The sequence below is a fragment of the Macadamia integrifolia genome, chromosome 7 (assembly GCF_013358625.1).
Source record: "Macadamia integrifolia cultivar HAES 741 chromosome 7, SCU_Mint_v3, whole genome shotgun sequence".
Classification (NCBI taxonomy): Eukaryota; Viridiplantae; Streptophyta; class Magnoliopsida; order Proteales; family Proteaceae; genus Macadamia; species Macadamia integrifolia.
In genome coordinates, this window is record NC_056563.1 from 35,080,599 (window position 1) to 35,093,211 (window position 12,613).

The following is a 12,613-nucleotide window of genomic DNA, read 5'->3' on the forward strand; positions in this document are numbered from 1 at the left end:
GGGGGGGGACTGTACATGTCTAATCAAAAAGCAATAATGACTCTGGAAAAGATATTCAACGATTACCTAGGAATATCAGGATCACAGAAGTTACGATATCTATCCTCAAAAACCTGCATGGAGTTGAAGCATAAATACAAGACATAATAGTAAAAAATTGAGTTCCCTTCATACAAGACATAATAGTAAAAAATTGAGTTCCCTTCATTTGGTAAACTGTTTAGTTCAAATGGAGCCACAAGTCACCACAAAAGGTGACAAAAATTGATATTTACCTCAAACCTTTTTGAATCCAAAGCACCAACAGGTTTCGAAAGGTCCCGGAAAGTTGAAGATTTGTTAAAGTCAAGTTTCTCAGAGGAATAATCAGCCAAAACCCAAGGGAAGACCGGATATTGAGTCAAGTCATTGTAGGATCTGCCTGCAAGTGTATTGAGTATCATTAGGTATTCGAAGTTGGATATATCCCTTCTTCTCCAGCTCTCTCTTGCAGTTTCTGCCAGAGCCACTGCAACACGTCTATCTACAAATGAAATAACTCCGCTCCTGTCCTTGGCACTTCCTTTTGGGAACAATGATTCATTTCTACAGGAGACTATCAACGTCCCGACATCTTTGGCAACCTTAGTTGTAGCAAAATTAAAAAATATGGGGGCAGATGAATCATTGAAGAAAACCTCTATTGCACTGTGTCTTAGCAAATAGCGAGTCCAGTAAACAGCTTTGATCTACCATAATAACAAAAGAAACATGTTATAGGTATTAAAGAAAGAAGTAAATCAGATAGATATGAAGCTTTACAATCTCCTACCTTGGAGACATTCCATCTACGGTGGCGTTTGATATGGTTTGGTTGTTTTTGAAGTACAGTTTCATCCACTATATCTGTGCTATCAATAGAGTTTCCTTTCTCAAACTCCACATCAGAATTTAAGGGCCACTTTGATAACTTCTGGTTCTGGACTCCACCCAATTGATCAGGCTTGGTGGAGTCGGAACTACTTGAGACATGAAAGCTGTTAAAAACAGATGATCCTCCAGTTCCTTCCACCAAAAACTCACCAAAGAAGTGTAGAACACTTTTCATGACTGCTAAATGCCCAGCAAGTTTTCTCTTTGGTGTAACAAGCACACAAGGAACAGAAAGAAGAACCTGGAAAATGAGGAACCCATACATCAGAGGTGCCATCAGTGGAGGTATACCATAGTATGCTCATAAATTCTGACATACCTCACTAGTTTCTGTCTCTGCTGTACTGAAGGAAGGATCCTTCCTATCTTGACCAATATCCTTCTGCTCAGAGCCATCTTTCAAAAGCTCCGGGGACTGGTCTGAAGGATCCTCAGGGGCAAAGGCTTTGGGCTCATTTTGCTCTGTATCATTTTCGCTAGGCTCCATGCTTCCTTCATCAGTGATCTTGTGCAGTCCTTTCAATATAAGGCGTTTCATTTGCTCAGGAATATGGCTCCCAAAACCAGTTTTGCTTTCACTGACAGGACGACAAATATCGTTGCTGGAGGCAGTGGATGGAGGATGACACAGCTTTTCATCAAAATGATAATTCCGTCTTAATTTTGGTCTACGTCTCCACATATCTTCTGCCTTGTCAAGTTTCCAATGTGTGATGGTACTATTAGGGAAAGGATTTGCTGACCATGGACCTCTTTCATCAATCAAAGCACGAAACATGTGGATCCATTTTTGCTATTCAAGAAGAATGGATTGTTAGCATACATGCTGAAACTAGTCATGAATCACTGCAAGGATTGGAAAACGAAAGAAAAAACATACATTTCATAGACAAATAAAAAATATGAAAAGGCAAATTATATTCTTACAGCAACAATTTGCTGATCCTCATCATGAGCAAGCTGGAAAGCATCTCGTCTACTATCATCAGAAGCAAGAATGGTGCTTAAGCTACTTTGTATCTCATCTTCAAAAGCTCTTTTCTGATTAGATTCAGCATAGGATATTTCATCCATCCTAACTCGTAGCTCATGCAATTGTTTGTTGCGATCAGCTTTTGAAGTGCTAATGTACTTTACCTCATCAGCGATCTGAGCAGTGATAAATAGACAATAAACACAGTTTTCCAGACTTATTATAATATGAATATGAAAATAGTAAATATAATATGTAATCTTAAAGGAACAAGCTGAAGATGCTACTAAGTTTAGAAAAATCGTCTAAGAACAGGATTTTGGTGGTCCCCAGCTTTTAATCATCCCATGAACAATCAAGTCCAAATTTTAGGAAAAGTCACCATTTCAATGAGCCTTTACAACTTCTCCAGCATTATTTTGATTGCAACTAACATCCAAGATCATTTGGCTCTAATATGCCAGATAGATGGCAGCATACTTAAAAACAAAGCAGCATAAAATAAAATAATAAAAAAATATGAGGTCATAACACACCATAGCAAGGACCCTTTCTTTCTGAATTAAACCATGAATGGAGCTTGCTTGCTTGCTGACTGAATCTGATGAATCATCTTTGCCCACAATACCAGTAGCAAGCATGGATTTCCCGCAGTTGACTGTTTCTCGAATCAACTGTGATAGAACATGAAAACGGGCCCCATCATCCATCATTCCATATCGCAACCTAACAGTGAGCAAGGACCTGTACAAAATTGCAGTTGAAAGTAACAATCTTTGTTGATAAATATTGTACAGGAAATAAATTATATGTAGGACCTTAGATGCATGCACTAGTTAAAAACTTAAAATACCACTTTGGAGAACCGAAGAAACCGTACCAAATAAAGAGCTGCAGTTTGTTCTTGCTTTGCTCATCATCAGCAGCCAGAAGGCAGGGAAGCAGTGGAATGACCTGTTGAACACATCTTGAGGCTCTTTCTAGACCAGCTTTACACAAATATAAAATAACAAGCCGAAAAACAGTTCTTGGAACTTTTTCCCCTCTTAAGAGCATAGCCTTATCGACACTTTTACTTGGTTTTCCACCCAAAGCATTGCTGATTCCTCCCGACACAACAACAGCAGCCATTTCAGCAGCTGGGATATTTAATGATTCTACTAAGCCACGAGCTCTTTGACCAAGAGATGGGCCAATTGATGAAGAGGGTTTCGTTAGAATCTTGCTTGGCCCCTTTCCATTCATCTCACTAATAATTATCCACAGCTTGTCATATAAATTCCACCACTCATCATTCATGGCGTCATCTTCATTCAACAAAGGCTGCTTATGGAGTTCAGGGTTTCTACACGCCATGAAGTAATTTCAGGTCACAAAGGGAGTAGCAAAAGTTACAGATACAATGCTGGAAAAATAATAATAACAATAAATAATTAAAAGAAAAAAACACTTGTTTCTGTACAAGTTGAACTATTAAAACAAGGACTAAGTTTTCCTAAGGCCACGGTGGCCCATTGTGAGTTCGCAACCACGTACAGTAGAGGGGAAGATGGGGTCACATCTAGACCATCCCATCATTCAGCCACCGGTGAAGGAGAACTTTGTCCTTAAAACAATGTTGAAAGAGCGTACCATAATTTTGCATTATTAAAGATGAAGATTTAAGATTTTCTCTGACAGTAATTGCCTAACTGTAATTAGATTTTGCTGAATGAGGGAGATTTACCAATGCTTCTCTTTTTCTGAAAGCACGTCATCAAGTGGATCTGAAAGAAACCAGAGTATAAAGTATATAAAGTGGGAAAGCCTTCTACCTACCAAAAATTTGACACTGGTGTATAAGCACTACAACATGAGGAGTGAAGCACCTTATGAAGGATGCTGAGAGCCTAAGAGAGTCATATCCCTATTGACCTTAGCACATTTATGCTGACAGGGACACAAACTACCCATGGGCAGCCATACAGTTCACTTGACACAGGACACCTTCATGCGGTAAATCGACTTTTGTGGCATTATTAGTCCAGGGCAATTTGGTTATGAACATGACTGGCTATGAGCATAAGGTCCCCTCAAAGACAGTAGGAGTCATCCTGACAAGGCTACAGCTATGGCCCTTATGGACTTGCACATCATACCCAACTCCAGACCCCACTCGCAATCATCAACGAGTTACAGACCATATAGGCAAGGATAGGCACAATCCTTCTATGAACTAGTGAGCAGCAAGAGTGGTTCTGTAATGAAATACCAAGTCTTTTTACCAAGGTGATATGGATTGGCACCATATGGCAGATGCAACTCATATATAATCACAGTTTGATGTGACCATAACAAATGGCAAGTAGCTGAAATAAATTGTGGTTTATTGTAAACCACTTGGTTATATTAAGACTTTATGGGATGCAGAAGTGTGTAATTTAAATCAAATGAATAATTTGCAAAATGGTATAAGTTACTATATAGGGGTTTTTTTTTTATAATTTATTTATTTATATTTGGCATCAAGATTCCACTAATATGAGGGACACAAAGCACTTGCTGATGTTGAGTGGATGGACAGAGAAACCTTGAATGATGGCTCTCCATTTCATGGCAGTAATTATTCTGGCATGTTCAATTAAGAGGTAGAGGGCCTTCACTCAAGCAACAGTTGTCATCTGGCTATGTTTCTAGATGCACATCTTTAGACTTTAGCCCCCTGAGGTATGCATTGCAATTACAAAAAAATCAGAAAACTTTGTCTGCTAGAGCAAGAGGATGGCCTAAACCTTATGAGTTATGAGTGAGGCTATTTTGAGTCCTAGTTGGCCTTTTGAATTTACTGTAATATAATAAATTCAAACTTCAATAAAACACCAAGAAGGCATTTCTGGGGAACACTTCACATTGTCATACTTCAGTGGGCGAGACTGTGGCACAATGGTTAAGTTGCACTATTGAAACATGTTGGTCACATGTTCAAAACTTGGAAACAACCTCTCTTAGGAAGCGGGGGTACGGCTGCATACATTTGCCCCTCTAGACCCTGCAATAGCGGGAGCCTCGTACACTGGGTTTCCAGTTCAGATTGTCACACATCCTCCTCCTCCCTAATCATGGATGCAAGATACCTGCCAGATGTATCCATGATAGTATTCCCAAAGGACCAAGAATTTATACCTACCATCTGCTTTAGTGGAAATCCTCATTTACAAGTATTGCATGGATCATGCACCCACCAATTATTAGATTTTTTTTATTCATAATTTCAGTTTGTCAATATTTCTGAAATTAGTATTTGGGGGGAAGGGTGCTGTCCATGTTTTTTGGTTGACGTATATTCCCTATCTCGCAATCTTTTTCACTTCTATGAGTAATGAATCTCTCCTTTTTACCTAAAGAAACTATTTATCAAGATAGTCGACACCAGTAAGGATATTGAAGCACCACACTTCTGTGTACAGAACTACAGATGGACTTCTGAAGCTTAGAAGAAAGAACACTGCTTTCCAGATGCTTGCTGTTCTTATTGGTTTAATAAAACCAATAAGAAAAAAAAAATTATAATTTGTGCAGTTCTTATAATATCAATTATGGTTTTATTCATTTTATAAAGGCATACTAGCCTTACCAATATACCTCAGAGTATGATCATTACAACTTGAACATTATACTTCATACTTATGCAACAATTTTCCCACAATATTGAGCATAAAACATCAAATCCTGTAAACTCACATAATACAAAATAAAAAGATAACAACTTCTATGTGGTTTAACTATATAAAGCATAACCTTCAACAAATGATACATAAAAGTAAATTACAAGTACCTAAGCGTCCTGTCACTGTTTTCTCCTCGAGAGGTCTCAGATAAAGTCGAGTTGAGATCATACTGGCTTTCTAGTTCGAGAGAATCAGGGAAAATATCAGAGCTACTTCCAGGATACTGCAAGGGGAAAATAAAGTAATTTTTCATTGAAGATAGTTGTGTATATAGTGAAACCCCAGAAAGTAATTTTTCATTGAAGATTCTGCCACTTGAAGTGTGTAAAATGAACCCTACGTCATTCCAACTTGGAAAAACCAATGCAACTTGCATGGTTACATCAAAAAATTTTAAATAAAGGGTCCTTCTAATACTTCACTGGGCATGGTACAGTGTAGCTTTTTTTGGGTACATGTAGGCAAGATCAACTGAGATGAAGTGAAGAAACATCAGCCATGAACAGAGCACATGAAAGAAAACAGAAAAGAAAAGGTGTAACAATTTTTGGTAATTTTCTGAAGCCACTTTATTTGTTGATTTATTTTTGCCACTTATAAATGAAATAGAAAATAAAATTTGTAGTGAGTTCCAGGAAAACTAACATGCAAGAGAGACCAAAACTGGATATATTTTCAAATAATGTTGTCTCGTGGCTAAAGTTGACTTGTTGAATTAGTCAACTCTGTTTAAAAACTTAATAAAAATCAAACAGAAGAAAGATAAGTAGAATACCGGCAGTTTATGACCAATTTCTTCTATAAGCATCTCATCGACCAGTCTTAAGAGGTATAGTGTATTGTCTCGACATGGTTGAGACACAAAAATGTTGTCCTCAGAAGATAATTCTACAAGTCTCCCAACTAAATCCTCAAAGATATCACGAAGTAAGTCCCGATATGAGATGTCACCCTGCACGCACTCACAAGCATTTAATAAAATTGTCCATTTGACTACTAGTTAAGGACTTACTTTTTTTTTTTTTGTTGGGGTGGGGGACAAAGAGATGATCTAGAGCATGGGGTTCTTTACATACTTGCTCCGACTGAACGAGTAGGAAATTCAATGTCTCTTCTAAATGCTGCCAGCCACCTTTCACAGAATGCATATAGTGACAAAGAACAACGCAAAATAAGTTCCTCACAAGATGCTGTTCATTTGCCCTACCATCACTTTGATCCCTTGACACAGCTTTGTAGTTTTTAAGTACATCAAGCTTTGCAGATGTTGCTAGCCAGGAATTCCAACCATGTTCCTAAAACAAAATATGATGAATTAAGTAAAAGTTTTACAAGTTATAACTTATAAGGACAAATATTATACAAGAAACCAGTAGCAAGCAGTACCACCAACGCTTCGATATTGCAAGGATTTGAATCAAGAAGATCAAGCAAATCCCATAATATTTTCACTCTTGTAGATGTGTCATTAGAGCTTGACAGAACTCTGAAAATAAGCTCCAACATCTCAGGAAGGAAGAAGTGGGAATTGTTTCCTTTGCTCCTCTGCTTGTCAGCTTGATTATGCTTCTGTAAGACCTGGACATCATTCTCATACATAGCAGTTAGAAGATAATATCTGTTAACAGAAATACAAATGAATAGCCAGACATCAGCAATAGAAACAACTAAAGCTTCTACAGATTATCTAACTCAAATAGACATAAGCTTTACATCTTTCACATCACCTGCTTTGGGCTAGCACCCCCAAGAAGAGCATCAAACAAGGTGGCACACAAAAGATCTGTTTGTGGAAACTTGAAAAGTCTATCAGCTATTGCAGAAAAAATTGGTTGCAGCCTTGTATTGACCTTCCTATGGCTTTCTGAAAGAGATCTGGATCTTCCAACTCCAAGATTGAAAAATCTGGGTCCCTTCTTCTCAGATGGAAGTCCAACCAAAAGTCTTCCCAGGAATTGCAAACTGAGCAATCTTATTGGTTCGGATTCCCTATGATCAACCGGTGAAAATAAATGTAAATAGAAACAGCGACATGGTCAATAGAGCATATAATTGCTACTCGAATACTCATATTACATTACACTCTTTGCTAAAATGTTTTAAATGGTGTTACAGTATTAATTACTTGAAACCAGAACACTAAACCAGAAAAAGAGAGAAGAAGAGAAGAGGAGAAGAGAAGAAGGAAGGAGAGAACACGGTAGTCCCAAAAACAGAGCACAACCTGTGATATTAATAGCCATAATCAGCAAAAAACAAAGTACATAACTGCCCCTCCATAAGGTTAAAACCCCAGGACAATAATAGGGGCCTGATAGGACCAAAAGGCCCCTATCGGACGCTGAAGTTAGCGCTAATCCTGTCAACCTCAACAAATGGCAAGTGCATTTTTTCAGGTCATCACAGTCACAAGCTTAGTATGACAATAAACAGTATGTATACTTAATAATTAAGAGTTGATAACATCCACAATGTCAGGTATATATGCTAACAGATACTTTAGAAAAGAAATTACAGAAATTATTTGGAAGGCTAGAATGCAACTAGAAGTTAACATCAGTGTCATAGTTTATATATTACATACAAAAAAGAGCCTAATTACAATTGAATTTACGATAAGGAACTCCCCCAAAAATTGGATTGCCAAACACATGCAAAAGTAAGCCCTATTTTTTCAAGGAACAGCCTGTTTTTTAATATATGTATATATATGCAACATTTACATTCTGCAAGTGATGGCAAGAGATACAAGCATCACAAAAGTAACAAAAAGCCACAGTAGAAAAAAATAGAAATCCAAACATAGATGTCTTAAGGAAGTTAGTTCCAAAGAAGAAATTATGAAGTCACTGGGCTCATCTTGCAAAACTTTTACTGTCTAGGTAAGTGTTTCAGCCACCATTGACATTAGAATATAGATGGTGTACCTCTGAAGGAGATTAACGAAAATGTGACTGCCACCAAGAATATTAACTTGTTCCAGAAAAGAAGCAAGCAATGGCTTTTGAGAAACAGCACGAATAACCATATGTAACACATCCTCAACACATGCCATATCTTGACTTCTCTCAAAAAAAGCTATAAGCGCTTTTATATCTGATGCTGCAATGTTCTGCCTGCAGGATGAGATACCTCTGAATAAGAACTTCTAGTGAATAAGATTGTAATACTTCATCTCATACATCAACTAGAAATTCAGAAATGTGCATACAAGAGTGCCAACTTGGCAGGTGCTTAACCTGAGACTCATTTCACCAAGACTTAACAGAACAAGACGTATTTTATGAATTTCTTCTCGACTTGGTCTCTCTCCAATTATCTGTTTACTGACAGGATGCAAAAGAGGCACGCTGCCAAAAGCAGAGCGAGTTTTTGGTTTGTCCCAGTAAAACTGGTGTATTATATCAATAACGCGTGGAAGCCGACAGAGAGTTGTAAGTAGTCTTGGATCATTGTCAAATTGCTGTATAAGAAACATATACAGCTCGCGCTGAACGTTGTAAGCCGTATGTACCCAGATAAGAGGATTAAGAAATATGCTCGAAATTGCACCTCTCACCAGCAGCTCTGACAGGCCTAGTTGACACCACAGAAAAATTAATACAGAATGTAGAATGAATTTATAGATGGAAGGGGAACAAGAAAAAGTACATGCGTGAGTTTGCAGAATTTTGTCAGTTTATGTTGTTACATTACCACAGTTTGCCACAACATTAAACATGTGTTTCAAAGCTGACAGGGTTTCCAAATTAAGCTGCTGGGATGGAACTGATTGCAACAAAAATCCCAGAATGGAAAACCCAGAAACATGATGCATTTGTTGCTGATTTGCTATATTCTCATCCAGGAAAGAAGCTATAAGCTCAACAGCTTCAGCTGCAATACAATTCCTAGTGATAGATCTAAGAATTGTCTCCTCCGTTTGTTCACTCTCAGAATCTTCGAATTTACCGAACTGAGTCAAAAGTGGAAAAAATACTGAGACACCCCCAACACAGTAAATTATCTGTTGCAACAAGCGACGAGAACATAACTGTGTTCCAGCCATTACTACAGCTTCAAATGAGTTCTTGTCCAGTGCATGATCCAGCAGTGGTGAAACATTAAATAAATTCCTGCCATCACTGGCCTGCAAAGAGATAATATTAGATCACAATTTATTGATGACAGGTAAAAATAATGCAACTAACAGGAAATTGTTACAGGAAAAGATGATGACCTGCGCATTGAGACCAAAAATGATTCTAGATGCAAGACCATCTTTTGGATCAAGAATTCCACTGGGCAAAGGGTAGTCGGAAGCAAGTGCAACTTCATTATCAAGGAATGAATACATATAACTTGGCCCTAGGGAATAAATGCCCAAGATTTGCTCAGAAGAAATAGCATCACTGAACATATAAACTGGACCAATCTGTCCAAGAAACGGAGAACATTCTCTGACAGAGAACAGTGGGTTCTCTTCTTCATACACAGCTGGACTTACTTTTGCTCCAATTGAACAACATGTCAAAGCTTCATTAATCTTAGGATACCTGAAGCATGTATTATGAAAGCCAGGAAGTTAATTACGCAGGTAATTACGTGAAACCTGGAAGCAGCTTTGAATGATTTCCCAACCAAAACAGATTAATAGAGCATAGCATCAATCAAAATATTAGTAACACCTGCATTTCTCAGATGATACAAGATCACCATCAAGGTAACATCGCAGTATGCTTCCGCCAGAAAATGCTCTCCCAACGCTATGAGTAATGCAAAGAAAATGCCATTTCTTTCGCACTAGGCTCAGATGCAACGAAACACACTGTCGTTTGACGTTGATAGACTGCAAGACAGAAACATAAGTCATAAATGAGCATAACTCGCTTATAACATCAAAAAACAATAACAAGCAGCTTACCGGGAAAGGGAAAAAAAATGAGACAATTCTAAACTGGGAAGAAATTTAAAAGCTAGGGCATTACTACATAAAGCGTATAGAGCTCCCCCTTCTTTTGAGAAATTCAGACAAGATGCTAGGGTGTAATTGTCCCGGATTGGGGTCATTTAATGGTACTTATGTTAAATTTTTTTAAGGATCTATGTCTCTGTTCTGATTTCAGCAAGTTCCTCATTTTTTTTGAAAATTGTCTACAGTTAAGATTTTCTGATGTATTAGGGGTGTTTTGATCATAGGAATAAAAGTAGAATCAGTGATTGAATTGGGACCATTTCTTCTTATTCCCCCCTTTTCAAAATTAACGGGAAGTCCAGTTAGTGTAAAAATAGAATGTTAAGTGGGTTTCTTTGAATGATGTAAAAGAAGAAAGACGCATTAGGCACATGGCATCATAGTTGTCACGGCGCCAAGGCGAACCAAGACGGTGGAGGGTTGTCTAAGCGCTTAGGCGATAAGGCACCCGCCTTAAGGCGAACAAGTGTTATTTTTTATTTTTCCTATTTTCTAACATTATTTAGTAAGTTATATATACCTTGTATCATAAAAAATCAAGATTAAGCCACATCAAGTCATTAAAAATCAACATTTAGCCACATCAAATGATAAAAAATTAACATTAAGTCATATTAAGTTATAAAAAATCAACATTTAGAGAAATGCTCTTATTCTATAATAAGTTTGACTGGTCAAATGATTTATTTTTACATGAGACTTTTTGTATTAGTTATAACATAAAACCAGCTTTCTAACAAGTCTAAGATTACTTAAATCTGAGTTGCAATGACAAAGATATGCTTCAGTCAAACTTATTTTTAAGTGCACGAATACTGTTAAAATCGCCTGAATAAAAATAATTTTATGAATATCAAAACAAAATATTATTTAACCGGACTTTTGGTTTTTAGCAATGTTTTAACATGATAGAATTTATAAAATTTTCATAATTGAGAAAAACCCCAGCATTTAAATGTTGAAAATTGTCCCTATAACCAAAATCCAATTTTTGTTCTTGGACTGGGGGGTTGACTTTTTATCCTTTTAGAATTTGATTTTTAAACTATTTTTATTGGATTCAAATAAGGGGTATTTGCTTATTTATGAATAATTTTTTAAGTAAATATCATTTATTTGAATGATATTTGGCATAAATAAGTGCTGAAACACAAGGCAACATGCAATGCAACAAGGCGGTTGTTGCCTAGGCCCCAGGCAAACCGCCTGGACGCCTAGTCGTTGCCTTGGCGACGCCTTGACAACTATGCATGGCATATTGGCATTATCAACCAATGTGCCATTTTGTTGGAAACCTCGGTCTCCAAATTCTTCATAGATTATATAGCTAGACAAGGGGATGATAAGGCCTCATTTTAGTTGTAGGGGAAGATTTTAAATTGTGAAACTACACACTGTATAATTTGAAAGGGCTCTTTGCCCATCTATTGCTATTGTTTTTGCACTCTGCTTCTTCTTTTCTCCTTCAATTAAATTTGTTATTCAATTCACCCAAAAAAATGATGTAAAAGAAAAAAAAAAAGGAAACAATGAGCCAAGGAGTGACCATATCAACGTCTTGCCCCAGTTTCTACAATGGAAAGACCTCTTTAGCAAGCAAAAAAACACTTAATCTTCCTCTTTCCAAATTCATCTTCATAAGCTTTGGCCTTCCTTCCAAATTGTGTCTCCCCAACCTTCATATTGATCCTCATAGTTAATTCCAGAATTTGTAGTATTTTTCTTTTCCGTCTTTCTGGGATTGCAACAGTGAAGTATATTTTTGTTTCATGTATAAAGTATATGATATTATGCCCTGCAACAAACCAGGACACCGTCTTCTATGCAGAACTTCACAAAAATCAAGAAGCAATGAACTACAGCTGGAAGAAAACTTGTACCAACTCCGCAAAACTGTTTTCTAGCTGCTGCCCAACTATAAGGTGCCTACTCATATCAGCCCAAACACTTGGATAACACCTGAGACACCCTTCTGTTTCTCCTTCCGCACAACCCACTCCCCCCCAACCTCCACAAAAAAAAAAAAAAACAAAAAACAAAAAAACCACACCATACAGCCAAAGTTCC

General features: G+C 37.3%; 1 protein-coding gene across 4 annotated transcripts in view; it reads right to left on the bottom strand.

The window, feature by feature from the left end:
* Positions 1-12,613, bottom strand: part of LOC122084610 (BEACH domain-containing protein B-like) — a 70,185-nt gene that overhangs the window by 8,459 nt on the left and 49,113 nt on the right. For all 4 annotated transcript variants that reach the window (XM_042652997.1, XM_042652996.1, XM_042652995.1 and 1 more), the window contains 17 exons: positions 10,260-10,420; positions 9,812-10,127; positions 9,289-9,721; positions 8,832-9,168; positions 8,520-8,708; positions 7,320-7,581; positions 6,979-7,170; positions 6,669-6,887; positions 6,368-6,544; positions 5,700-5,815; positions 2,766-3,230; positions 2,422-2,629; positions 1,840-2,061; positions 1,232-1,705; positions 812-1,153; positions 276-728; positions 67-113 (listed from right to left, as the gene is read on the bottom strand). In XM_042652997.1, the coding sequence (XP_042508931.1) occupies positions 67-113; positions 276-728; positions 812-1,153; positions 1,232-1,705; positions 1,840-2,061; positions 2,422-2,629; positions 2,766-3,230; positions 5,700-5,815; positions 6,368-6,544; positions 6,669-6,887; positions 6,979-7,170; positions 7,320-7,581; positions 8,520-8,708; positions 8,832-9,168; positions 9,289-9,721; positions 9,812-10,127; positions 10,260-10,420 (4,613 nt within the window). The remainder of the gene's footprint in view (positions 1-66; positions 114-275; positions 729-811; positions 1,154-1,231; positions 1,706-1,839; positions 2,062-2,421; positions 2,630-2,765; positions 3,231-5,699; positions 5,816-6,367; positions 6,545-6,668; positions 6,888-6,978; positions 7,171-7,319; positions 7,582-8,519; positions 8,709-8,831; positions 9,169-9,288; positions 9,722-9,811; positions 10,128-10,259; positions 10,421-12,613) is intronic.